Raw genomic sequence first — 13,561 nt, 5'->3', positions numbered from 1 at the left:
GGGCATCCAGCTGTAGAAACTCTGCCAAATCAGACTGGAGCCTGGTGTTGCCATCCGGTTTCACCAGTCCTCAGTCAAATCGTCCAACCCATGCTAGCATGGAAAGCGGACGTTAAACGATGATGATGATGATGATGATCTCTCAACCAACAATAAGTGCCAAATGAATTAATATGAAATACTTATTATATAAAGATAGAAAAATTATTTAAAATATCATAATATCAAAATAATAAACATTCAATAATCATCCCTTCATCCATTATAATAACATGTATATTATATACAAAAAACATCTTACATAAATTATCATTGTTTTAAATACAATTTGAACGAAGTTTAAGTTTAAAATAATAATGAAGATAAAATTAGTACATATTTAACCGGTGTATATATATATATATATATATATATATATATATATATGCATATATACATACATATATGTACATACATATATATGTATATAGATATGCATGTATGGGTACAGGATAACCCAAGACTATTATCACTATTAGGTAATATAAAGTTTCATGTGCTAAAACATATTTGACATGTATATACTTTACAGGTTCTTAAAGATGGTACTTATATATCAGGCCCAAATAAAAAATTTATGTATGCTACTATGATGACAGTAAGATGTACCATAATTATGGAGAGTGCTCAGAACCTAGCAGCTGCCTGTACCATTGCTGTTCGTTATAGTGTTGTGCGTCAACAATCAGAAGCAGAACAAGGGTTGGTATATTATTTAATTATATATAGTTTACTTTTGCTTTTCTAATGCTCAATGTCAATTTTTTACACTCTCTCATATTAATGTGTCGACCGTTGCCAGTGCCGCCTGACTGGCCTTCGTAGGGTTTTCCAGCGAGATCGTTGCCAGTGCACCTGGACTGGCTTTTGTGCGGGTGGCACACATAAAAGACACCATTTCGAGCGTGGCCGTTGCCAGTACCGCCTGACTGGCCTTCGTAGGGTTTTTGAGCGAGATCGTTGCCAGTGCCCCTGGACTGGCTTTTGTGCGGGTGGCACACATAAAAGACACCATTTCGAGCGTGGCTGTTGCCAGTGCCGCCTGACTGGCCTTCGTAGGGTTTTCCAGCGAGATCGTTGCCAGTGCCCCTGGACTGGCTTTTGTGCGGGTGGCACATAAAAGACACCATTTCGAGCGTGGCCGTTGCCTGTACCGCCTGACTGGTCTCCGTAGGATTTTCGAGCGAGATCGTTGCCAGTGCCCCTGGACTGGCTCTTGTGCGGGTGGCACATAAAAGACACCATTTCGAGCGTGGCCGTTTTCGTGTGGGTGACACATAAAAGCACCCACTACACTCTCTGAGTGGTTGGCATTAGGAAGGGCATCCAGCTGTAGAAACTCTGCCAAATTAGATTGGAGCCTGGTGTTGCCATCCGGTTTCACCAGTCTTCAGTCAAATCGTCCAACTCATGCTAGCATGGAAAGCGGACGTTAAACAATGATGATGATGATGATGAAAGTTAAAGTGTCTTAAAGTAAACATAACCTGATATTTTAATTATAATATCCCACTGCCTGTATCCACCCATTGATTGTATTACACACAATCGGGGTTGATTAAATAAGTACCAGTTACGCACTGGGGTCGATATAATCGACTTAATCTGTTTGTCTGTACTTGTTTCTCCCCTCTGTGTGTAGCCCCTTGTGGGTAGTAAAGAAATAACACACACACACACATATAACTGAATTCTTTCAGTTTTCATTTCTATCGAACCTACCCACAAGGCTTTGGTTGACCCCTGGATAAAGTAGAAGACATATGACCTAGGTGCCATGCAGTGGGGTTGAACTCAAAACCACGTGATTGGAAAGCGAGCTTTTAACCACACTGCTGTGACTGCACTTTGATGTGTGTGTGTGCATGTGTGTCCATGTGCATGTATTTATGTATGCATCTTATGTCTACATCTTCTGCTTGTTTGAATCTCTCTCAACACTTTATTATACATACTTCTTATCCTCTTATTACTCATTTCTTTATCACTCACACCCCAACTGCCTATACTCCTATTACCCATGCCTCTATTTGTCATATCTTTCAGTTATTCTCTTCTTTTCATTTTCTCTACTGTGCTGCCAGTGCAACTAACAATGACTGTAAATCTCTTCTTCTTCCCTTCATCATATCATGTCTGACCTTCTCATCTCCCCCAAATCAACCACAACTGTTCTCATCCTTGTCACTCTAATCATCTTTTCAGCACCCCTTTGTATATACAATGGGCTACCATATACACTCACAAGGCTTTGGTTTGTCTGGAAAAGACACTTGTACTAAGTGGCATACAGTGGCACTGAACCCAGAGCCACGTGTATGGAAAGCAAATTATTTCCCACACAGCCATGCCTGTGCTTTTCTAGAATTGTTTTTTTGATACAGGCACAAGGCCTGAAATTTGAAGGAGTGAGTTAGTTGATTAAAGTAATTCAAGTACTCGACCAGTACTTGACTGATGCTTTATTTTGTCAGCCTCCAGATGGATGAAAGGCAAAACCAGCTTTTATGAGATTTGAATTCAGAATGTATAGAACTGGAATAACCACAGATCATTCTGTTTGATGCTCTTATGGTTCTGCCCATCCACTGGTCTTATCATCATCATCATCATCATCATCATCATCATCATTGTTTAACGTCTGCTTTCCATGCTAGCATGGGTTGGACGATTTGACTGAGGACTGGTGAAACCAGATGGCTACACCAGGCTCCAATCTGATTTGGCAGAGTTTCTACAGCTGGATGCCCTTCCTAACGCCAACCACTCAGAGAGTGCAGTGGGTGCTTTTATGTGCCACCGGCACGAAGGCCAGTCAGGCGGTACTGGCAACGGCCACGCTCAAAATGGTGTATTTTACGTGCCACCCACACAAGAGCCAGTCCAGGGGCACTGGCAACAATCAGAAATATGGAACGCTTCACAAATTTGCATGTCATCCTTGCGCAGGGGCCATGCTAATCTTCTCTGTATTGTTCCAATTTTAGAATATGTACCGCCGATGTTGATAATATTGATTTCTGATTTAGGCACTAGGTTAGCAGTTTTGAAGGGAGTAGTGTGTCAATATCATCAATCCCAGTACCTGATGGATTCTTTATTTTATCAATCTTGAAAGGTTGAACCGCAAAGTTGATTTTGGCAGGACTTGAACTCAGAATGTAAAAACCCAGGACAAATACTGCAAAGCATTTTTTACCAATGCTCTAATCCACTGGCCAAGTTTATATAGAAATAGTTATTGAAATAGTAAACTTCAACTGTGTTAAGTATTGTGTGATGTGAAGGAAGAAAAGACAGAAGCAGAGAGAGAATTACGGTAGTCTTACCTGTCTATCTGGAAGGGTCATTCACAATGTCCACATGCCCTGTTTGTCACCATACTCTCCATGTGCTCTGTCAGCTGCCGTACCATCTAACAGGTCTGCTCTTGTATGCTGTCCACTGCCAAGTGACTACTCGCCGACCCTGCATGCCCATTGTGGTCCTTGTGGTCGGACCCATAAGCCCCACTTCTGACAGGGCATGCGTACTCTCTCACTTCTGGTCCTTCCCTACAACATAGCCTGGCTCATAACACCACATGCCCCCCTGATCTGAAGATCATTCAACCAACCTGCCCACACCCTCTCCTCAACCCTGACCACATGCCTTAACTTGTCTTGTAATCAGCCAACCAGCAACCGCTGTGGGACTTCAGGACTGGCCTCAGTCCCTGGCATGTTGCTGCTGGTTTCATCTTCTTGTCCATTACTGTTGGCTCCATCCTCCGATGCATTGATGATCCTGCACACATCCAAAACATGACGTCTACACATCCAAAACATGCCATCTACAGACACATTGTTCCTCGAATTTACAGAGGTTATTATCCCCTTTCCCCATTGTGATGTGCACCATGCATTTGGGAGTTTAACCCAGACTTTTTCCCTGACATGCACTCCTCAGCCTGTCCCAACCTGGGCGACATATTATACCAAATAAACAGCCTCAACCGGAGAGATGTGGCTCCTCTCTGCTATGGTCTTGATGGTACAATGATGTCTCTCCACAACTCCATTGCCACTTGGCTGGTATGCCACCCTGAAGAAATGGCTAACGTGCCACTTGTTGAGCATTTCCCTCAGCACCTCTGAGTGAAACATAGTGCCATTGTCCACAAGCAGCTCATCTACAGGGCCTCGTTCTAGGAATATCTCGTTTAGTTTTCTTGTGATTTCCTCCACAGTCCTCATCTTCATATCCCTCCATATGGCCAACTGCTCTGGTTTGCGGTCAACCATCAAGAGCTATGTCCCCTGCCGGTAGTACATCACGTCCACTGCCAGTCATTTCCAGTTGTGTTCCACTGGAATGCTTCCTGTCTCATGCACACCCGGAGTGGGGTCAATGGACTGGCACCTGTCGCAGCTCCCAACTACTCTCTGCACACTCTGCCTGATCATATCAGAGTCAACTTCTCTGGCTAGGAACAGGGTCCTGTCCACCCGCATGTGATGCATGGCATGAAGTCTCCTCAGCTCTGAGTCACTCAGTTGACACACTGCAGCCTCTCATTGCTCCAGATCTTCTGGCACCTGCAACCAAGCTTTCTTTACTCTGGTCAGGACGCCTGCTCTATTCCTCTCAGATGGCACAAAAACTATACTCAGCCTCAGGTCAAACTCAGCAGCTAGCTTGCCCAGAATTCCCAAATGGCATCTTATCAGCATCTCTGCACCCACTTTGGTTCAAACTCTCTGCTCGCCAGTGACCACTGATCTCACCCATCTAAGTACAGTGGTGAATCGGTCCGGTTCTTGAGGGTATGCAGCCCCCACCTCAGAGCCAGGTTCAGCCCCTTCAACACATTGATGTGGTTGCAGTCGTCTTTCTTCCTGAGCCAGGCCACATCCTCCACCACGACACCTCCAATTTCCAGGACAACTCCTGTTGCTATGCTGCTAGCATCACACCACATGATCCCATTCTTCAGTTTGGGCACATTACCAGTTTTCTCTTACTGGGTCCTCCACAGTCGTTCTCTCCAAGACTTCTTGCATCATAGCAGTTGTCTTCTCACCCACTTAGTCACTCCACCTCACTCCTTCAGCTCACCTCTTGATGAAGCTACATGCTGTCCGGAGCCATTCTCCAATCGAGTAGTGTCCCAGCAGCTTCCCACATACAGAAAACAGTTCTCGCCTACTTGTCATGGTGCCTATTTTTGGGGATTTTATTCCCTCTCCGAAACACCAATGTGCCAGCCTTGTCTCTCCGTAGCTCGAGTCCCAATGCAGCTCCTCCTTCCATTGCCTCTGGTGGATTGGCAGCTTGAAACTCTTCAGGTCTTACTGTTTAACAGGTCTACTCTCATATGCTGTCCACTACCAACTGACTATTCACGCCTCACCAACCCTGCATGCCCACCACAGCCCTTCTACTGGGACCCACAGGCTCCATTTCTGACAGGACATGCATTCTCCCTTACTTCCAGTCCTTCCCTACAACACAGCCTGGCTCATAACACCACATATTGTTTGTACCCCATTACAACTATCAAAGCTGATGTTAGTGGCCTTTCATGCTGCTGGATATTTGATACTGGAATAGAATGATATTTTTCAGATTTCTCATTGATCATTAAACATATTTATTAATTTTGAAATATAAAATATAAGCTTTTAAATGTCATTATAACAGGGCTGGTGAACAATCAGTACTTAACTTCCAAACTCAACAGTATAGATTGTTTTCTGCTTTAAGTACTACTTTTGCATTGTTTTTTGCTTGGAGAAGTATGAATGAGGCTTGTCAGCAGATATTGACAGATGCCTCACAAGGAAAAACTGATCAATTTCTATTTGTAAGTAAAATATTATTTTTCATTTATCAATTTCTATTAGAATATTGTATTAGTTATACACTAATTATAAATCATGATAAATGTTAACATACCTAAAAGCTAAATTCAAAATATATGTTCAGTTTATTTTTATTTTTATAGTTTAGTCATGAGAGTCAAATATTAGTTCTCATTTCATACTTCTGTGGCACTTCCTTGCTCATTCATGACAGTTAATAACTCTTCTCCTCTTCTCTGTTGGTTATAATAACAAGGGTTTAGTTGATCCACATGGCTTAGTGGTTGGAGGTATTTGGCTCACAATTGTAAAGTTGATAGTTCAAAACTTGGTGGTGTATTGTGTCCTTGAGCAGGACACTTTATTTCACATTGCTCCAGTTCATTCAGCTGGCAAAAATGAACAGTATCTGTATTTCAAAGGGCCAGCCATGTCACATTCTGTGTCATGCTGCATCTCCCTGAGAATGACATGGTGGGTATGTGTCTGTGGAGAGCTTAGTCACTTGCATGTTAATTTCATGAGCAAGCTGTACCATTTATTGACTCAACTGGAACACTCATTGTTGTAACTGATTGAATGCCAGTTAATAACTCTAGAGAGATATGTTGATAGTTGTGTATATTAAATTAAAGACTTGTGATTAGAGACAAGTACCATTGCTTTATATTGTTGTAGAGAAAACCCAATTTAGTACATTTTTATCTGGGCTGATGACATTATTTAAGTATAACAGGATAATAAATCAACAGAGAATTTATGAAATTTATAGAATTTTTCCCTATTCTTCCAATATTAACCTTACTAGCAAATCTATCCATCTATGATGGAGGCATAAAATGAAGGAGGGAAGTCTTAACAGCAGTATGTATTGATAAATGTGTAAATGGACTTGATAGATTACTGAGTGATGTTTGAGAAAAATCACATTATTGTTGGTGATACAGCATTCTATTGCAGCTATATGACATGTGTTTGCAACTTAGTGACATGTGATGACGATTCACTCATGAACTGAAATAGGCTCTCAGCCTGCATCATGAATAGGCTCCCAGCCTCTGTCATGAATAGGCTCCCAGCCTGCATCATGAATGGTTATGTGGACCACTCCTATTGAAAGCCAGAACTTCCTTCAACCACTACATAAAAAGTATTAAGCAAAATATGTTATTTAGATATACTTTTATTTTAGTTGTTTACACTATTTTACACTTGTTTATACTTTTATACATTCAAAGTTCACAAATTTCTTTATTTAAATTATGAATCATATTCCTTTCAATAATATCAATATGATTACAAAACTTCTTTGTAGATATTTTCTGTTTGGTCAACTCTAATTTTCAAATTACTGGAGTCCGTTGCTCTATTCATAGTGATGTATAACTGGCCGTGTGTAAACATTGGAGTGGGTAAAAATATACCTACATGATCTAAAGTCTGGCCCTTTGCTTTCTTTGCTGCGAATGAGTGAGTGTAATCTTTAGGGTTGCAAAAATCAAACTAAGACTTACCTCTCACTGTTCTATGTGAATAATGTCTGGATGTTCTGGTACCATGGGTTATTTTGATTGACAAAACTGAGATGTAAGCAACAGCTGCTTTGATTAACCATTTCAAATCCTGCTCAAGACTGATACACTTCAATAGTCACTGAGTAATCTCACACACTATATACTGACACACACTTTTTCCATTTTATTTCTGTTATTAACCACCCTCACAACTCCCTTTGTGTCTACAATGGGGCCACGAACTATACAATAAAAGTGCGAAGGTGGTTTATCAATTCAAAAATCATATCCACAAAATAATCATACTTTCTGATTTTTTAATGCTAAAACCCTTCCTGAAAAATATCATAACCATTGGTCCAGCCATCTGGCCATGAAGAAGGAACAGACAAAGAGATGGGCAGATAGACATAATACCCAATACAGTAAGATAACAAATCTGCCCATCTATGATGGGAAATAAGGTGATAGTATCGCAAATCCAGAGTTAATCCTCATCACTGGAATTTTAACGAAAAGTCAAATGTGGTTTATTAATACAAAACTTAATATCCACTAAATAATTATACTTTTTCACATTTTTCTTTCACTAAAAGCCTTCCTGATTACCTCCTTCATAATCCCGATAAACATTGTGACCATTGCTCCAACTGTTTGACAGTGAAGGGGGAACAGACAGACGGTCAAAATGCCCATTATAGTAAGATTAATGTTGATTTTGCTTTTCATCGACAAAGAGTTAGTAAAATAAGTAGCAATAATATCCCTAGTTAAATAATTGCTTAATACCCACACCTGCAAAAATTGATTTACCTCTTATTTAATAAGACATATATTGTGACATTTATAGTTATTTGGCATTTTATAACATGTCAAATTACTGAGAAGTGAATCATAAAATTAGGAAGTGCCATGGAGAAACGATAATCATTATTGTTGTAGTCATTACTCCATTTCTTTCTTTCTTCCTCCCTTCCTTCCTAATACTTTAGCCAGCAGAGTAAAGGCAGTGCTCACGACCCTTTACAAGGCTTTTCTGACTTGTGGAGAAAGTTATTCACTGATCTGAGATCTAGCCTGAATCCTGGCAAACAAGTGAACTCCACTGACACTCAACGGTCAGGTGAAAGTGTTAAACTGGATGACATATTAAGTCTACCAACCCAGACAGTTATTGAGATACTAATGTTAAAAGCATTACTACCACAATGCCATTCTCTTTATTTTTAGAAAATTGTCTGGTTTCTTGCCAGTGTAAAAGGAAATTATTAAAATATATCAGAGTTGATGTATGTTCTTTAGAATATTTCATGAATCTTAAATTAAATAATGTGTTCAAACTATTTATCAAGATAATGTTTTTTATTCAATGTTACAGTTGCATTCCTTTTTAGCTGGTTTAAAGGCACAAAGCACCTGGTTGGCTACAAAATATATCCAAACTTGTCGTGAATGTTGTGGTGGTCATGGCGTCTCTTTAGCAAGTGGTTTACCATTACTTGAAAGTCACACAGCTGTTTCTTGTACATATGAAGGAGATAATACTGTTATGATTCTTCAGACTGGAAAGTAAGAGAATTTCATTAAAGTAATTTCAGTGGATCAGAATAAAGATTATATCATCATCATCATCATCATTATCAGCATCAACATTTAACATCCATTTCCCATGCTGGCATAGGTTGGGCGGCGTGACAGGAACTGGTAAGGCCAGGGGCTGCACCAGGTTCCATAGTCTGTTTTGTCTTGGTTTAAATAACTGGATGCCCTTCCTAATGTCAATAACTCCACAAATGCACTGAGTGCCTTCTATGTGGCACCAGCACCCACACCAATGCTTTTTATATGGTACCATCAATTTTGCTGTGGTGGACGGGCCTTCTTGAGTATAGCACTGTGCCAAATATCTCAGTCCTCCCTCATCTCCTTCATAAGGTTCAGCATTTTGAGCTTGGTCTATACTTTGTTCCAGGTCTTCCTGGGTTTCCCTATGCTACAACTTCCCTCCACTTTAAGTGATCAACACTCCTTTATGCAATTGTCCTTCTACATCTGTACCATGAATATTATTGAGTATTATTTTTAGCATTGTAGGATCAATTTTTCCATATCACTGTAAGTTAGATGTTTCTGAAACTGTAGATATTTACATAACTTGTAAGTTCACCAGAGTATACCGGATTGCTTTAATCATTTGATTTAGCCAACCAGGTTGATCAAGTGAAATAGATGATAGTTTTTAAATAAAAAGTTTTAAGAATTTCAACTGTAGCTCATATATACATATGTATATATTATTCTAAGAGAAAAACATCATTCTAAGGTGCAAAGATAACACTGTAAAGAATATGAGACAAAGATCCTCTGATGCAATCCAAATTCATATATATATATATATATATATATATATATATATATATAAATTTTAATTAAGGTATTCAGAAACCTGGATGTTTGTACATTTACAGATTTTTATTAATGTCACATATTAAATGAAACAATTTGAAAAACCTACACGACTAGGTGAAAAGCGCTTCATTTAATATATGACATTAATAAAAATCTGTAAATGTACAAACATCCAGGTTTCTGAGTACCTTAATTAAAAAATTTTTTCTATATAATTTCTGTACATCACCTCCAAACCTTCAAATATATATATATATATATATATATATATATATATATATATATTTAAAAAAAATTTTTTTTATTATAGTTTCAGCTTAGAGCTGCGGCCATGCTGATGCACCGCCGTGTTGCTACACTGTTATTACAGCGTACTGAGGCTGTTTCTTTTGCGTAATGAAAGAAGGCCTTTGGGTTTGACTTAATGTTTTTTATAACCCAGGCTTCACATAGGATTGTTGCAGCCTTTTTTCAATCTCTTTCAGTGTCGTTTTTAGGCGGGACCTTTGGCCATTCTTGGCATGCTGGTTGAGTCGATTTGCAACTTTTGTCTGTCGTTTCATGAGGATCTTCCTCTCCCTTGGAATCTTGTTCCTCTTTGTTCTGGCCTTGTGCTCTGGGACATATTTCTGGCATATGGCTTGCACAGTAGACATGAAACATTCTAGTTTCATGTCAATGTCTGGTGTGGAGAGACATTTTGGCTAATCCTCTCTGAGGATCTCTTTCTGGATCGATTTCCAGTCCGCTTTGTGGAAGTTCAGATTGGAGAGATTTTGGGTGCTTCCTTTAGGCTGTATGTCTCTGGTTTCTTTCGGCCCAAACATAGACAGCTCTATTATGTTGTGATCCGAAACTAATGTCGGCGTCACTTTCACATCATGAATGATGTCCGTATTGTTCGTGAAGCAGAGATCCAGAATGTTATTCGCTCTAGTTGGTCTGTTGTGTAATCACAGGATTACACAAACCATACATTAAACCTAATACCAACCTCAAATATATTAATGCACATACCAACCACCCAAACTCTTTTTCTCATTCTCTATTTTGTTCATGAGGTGCATGTCAAAGTTTTCATCAGACGGATTATCTCTTGGCCTTCAAGATGTCCTTGCCCATAGGAAACAAATGCTCCACTGCAGCACTGGAGGGGATGGCTGTGTCGACTTTGATGAACAAGTCCACCAACACTTGCTCACCCATGAAGGCAGCATCTGTCAGCAAATCCTTGGAGTTGGTCTCCAACCAGGTCTTGACCAAATCCTGGGCCTTGTCCTTGAGTGACCTGTGGCTTCTGCTGCTCTCTTTTGGCTGGGTGACACCACTGAAGCATCCTCCTCCTCTTCATGGTTGCTGCCTCCACTGTTGCTGCTCACTTCGTCAGACCTTATGGCCTCCTTCACCTTACCCTCTATGCTTTTCCTCACTTTGGTGACTTTGGTGTTGTTATACTTATCCAACCAGATGAGGCAAAACCTGGGGTGGAAGGTAGCAGCCAGCTGGCATTCCTCATCCTCCAGGAGGGTCCTAAACCTTTTATCGATGCTGCCAAAAGTGTGTCAACCAAAGGGCTGCAGTAGACGAGGCCCTTGGACTTCAAGTCTTTAAACCTAAAGATTGTCTGCAACTTGAGTTAATGGACATTAAATGTAACGGAAGTTAATTACTCCGATAATGATTTCCAAAGTTAACTTAATGTTAAATCATTAACGAAAATGTTAGCATTGTTAATTAATGATTAATGGATTAATGGTTTGGTACTCAGGTTTAGTAAACACACACATAAACAGCAGTAACTGTATTCAGCTGAATACGCATCATTGATTGGTTAAAATTACCCAAATATGACAACATTAACACGAAATAACTTCTAAAATACAAAATTTTGTCAAAAACATTAAGAATAAACCATGTTCTACATGACACATTCAACCAGTATCCGAAGTTTCAAACTGTTTAGTTAAAAAAATTAATTAAAAAATCTGTGACTAAGATTGAAAAGATCCCATATATGTATATCTGTGTGTATATCTTAAAAAAAAAAATATGTAAACGAATACACCTGCTTGTTGTTCCCACACCTGTCTTTGTCTTTTGTTTTCTGTAAATTTGAACTATATATATATATATTTATATATATACACATATACATATAGACAAGTGTGCAAGTGGGCGTATGTGTGAGTGTATGTATGAATGTATGTAGGATATGTGTGTATGGATGTACACAAAACTATGACTAAGTATTTGTTTTTCCTGTTTTTCTTGTATTTTTCTTCTTTCTTTTCTTCTCCTTTCTTTTCCCCCAAGCAGTTATGAAAGCAAAAGCCAATTAGGTTATTTTATCTAAACAGGAATACAAGATTTCCACGTTCATATTTGAAATTTGAATTTTTGCGTTTCTGCAGTCTCGTTTGCTTTTTATTCATTCCCTAACTAGACGGGCATATAACAGTATGGCAGCTGGCACTCAAGATCTTTAGTGAAGCACAACTTTATCTATGAATGTACCTGATGAGATCCAGACTGCAAAATGGATCCAACAGGGTCCAACAAATAAGGGATGATAGCAGGATGAACATTGTACAGAATAAGGTTTAATAACAAATCCATCTTCTTGTCATTTGATTAATATAATTACCCCAACTGACACTGGAGGGTTCCTGAAGTAGATCCAACAGAAATATACTAGAACTGTGGATGACAACAGGTAGCCCAAACTGTTCCAATGCTCTACTCAACACTCAAACACACTAATTGACTTATGCATAGTAGTCCAAAATTAATTGTATATATATATATGTGTGTGTGTGTGTGTGTGTGTGTATATATATATGTATATATATCTATATATACATATCTATATATCACCTGAAAACAGAGAATACACTGATCAAAACAAAGTATGGGTGGAAATACAAAAGTTAATATTCCAATCTTGGCAAAAAATAGTTTCCTTGTTTGAGTAACAAAATTTGGAATGAGTACAAAATGTGAGGTTAGGGGGGAAAAAATGATATGAATTAAGATAATTCAGATAGATGGTGACATATTTGAATGACATATGTAAAGATTTCTTAATGAACTGAAATTTCACTCTCAGTTGTCGTCGTCGTTTAACGTCCGCTTTCCATGCTAGCATGGGTTGGATGATTTGACTGAGGACTGGTGAACCAGATGGCTACACCAGGCTCCAATCTGATTTGGCAGAGTTTCTACAGCTGGATGCCCTTCCTAACGCCAACCACTCAGAGAGTGTAGTGGGTGCTTTTACGTGTCACCCGCACGAAGGCCACTCAGGCGGTGAAAAACAAAGTAGCAATAATTGTTAGTGATTCTCAAAGAAAAGAAATAATACGTCATAATGCGAGACATATCAGTGGCAAGGAGGAGTCGAAGTACACGTAGTGGCAGATAAGACACAACACAGATGGACCATGTAAGAAGACACAACACAGATGGACCATGTAAGAAGACACAATAAAAAATATTATACACAAAGTGAAAAATAAATAAATTCTATTGAAAAAAAGACTCTGAAGGAAAAGGGTCGGATCTTTTTTAAAACGGGGGCCACATTTTTCATTAATGAAACACTTTGAAACTTGGAACACTGGTAGAATGTGTCATATAAAACATCTTTTTCTATTAGTCTTCTTAAAAAAAAAAAGAAATCCATAAGTTATTCCATGTTAAAGTTGTCGTATTTCTGTAATTTCAACCAATCACTGACGTCCATTCAGCCGATATACA

At 39.1% G+C, this 13,561-nt stretch overlaps 1 protein-coding gene and 1 non-coding gene across 4 annotated transcripts in view; one reads left to right on the top strand and one right to left on the bottom strand.

Annotated features, from left to right (window-relative positions):
- The window catches only part of LOC106883939 (peroxisomal acyl-coenzyme A oxidase 1), a 50,812-nt gene that overhangs the window by 23,124 nt on the left and 14,127 nt on the right, over window positions 1–13,561 (top strand). For all 3 annotated transcript variants that reach the window (XM_014935089.3, XM_089348564.1, XM_052966639.2), the window contains exons 7-9: window positions 572–741; window positions 5,722–5,884; window positions 8,775–8,965. In XM_014935089.3, coding sequence (XP_014790575.1) covers window positions 572–741; window positions 5,722–5,884; window positions 8,775–8,965 — 524 coding nt within the window. The remainder of the gene's footprint in view (window positions 1–571; window positions 742–5,721; window positions 5,885–8,774; window positions 8,966–13,561) is intronic.
- Window positions 2,944–3,050, bottom strand: LOC128247446 (U6 spliceosomal RNA). Its single transcript, XR_008263828.1, has one exon. It is a non-coding gene; the product is annotated as a U6 spliceosomal RNA (small nuclear RNA).

Source organism: Octopus bimaculoides, chromosome 3 (genome assembly GCF_046866305.1).
Source record: "Octopus bimaculoides isolate indiv1 chromosome 3, ASM4686630v1, whole genome shotgun sequence".
NCBI lineage: Eukaryota > Metazoa > Mollusca > Cephalopoda > Octopoda > Octopodidae > Octopus > Octopus bimaculoides.
The sequence above is the reverse complement of the archived record's forward strand: the minus strand, read 5'-3'. Positions and strand labels throughout refer to the sequence as shown.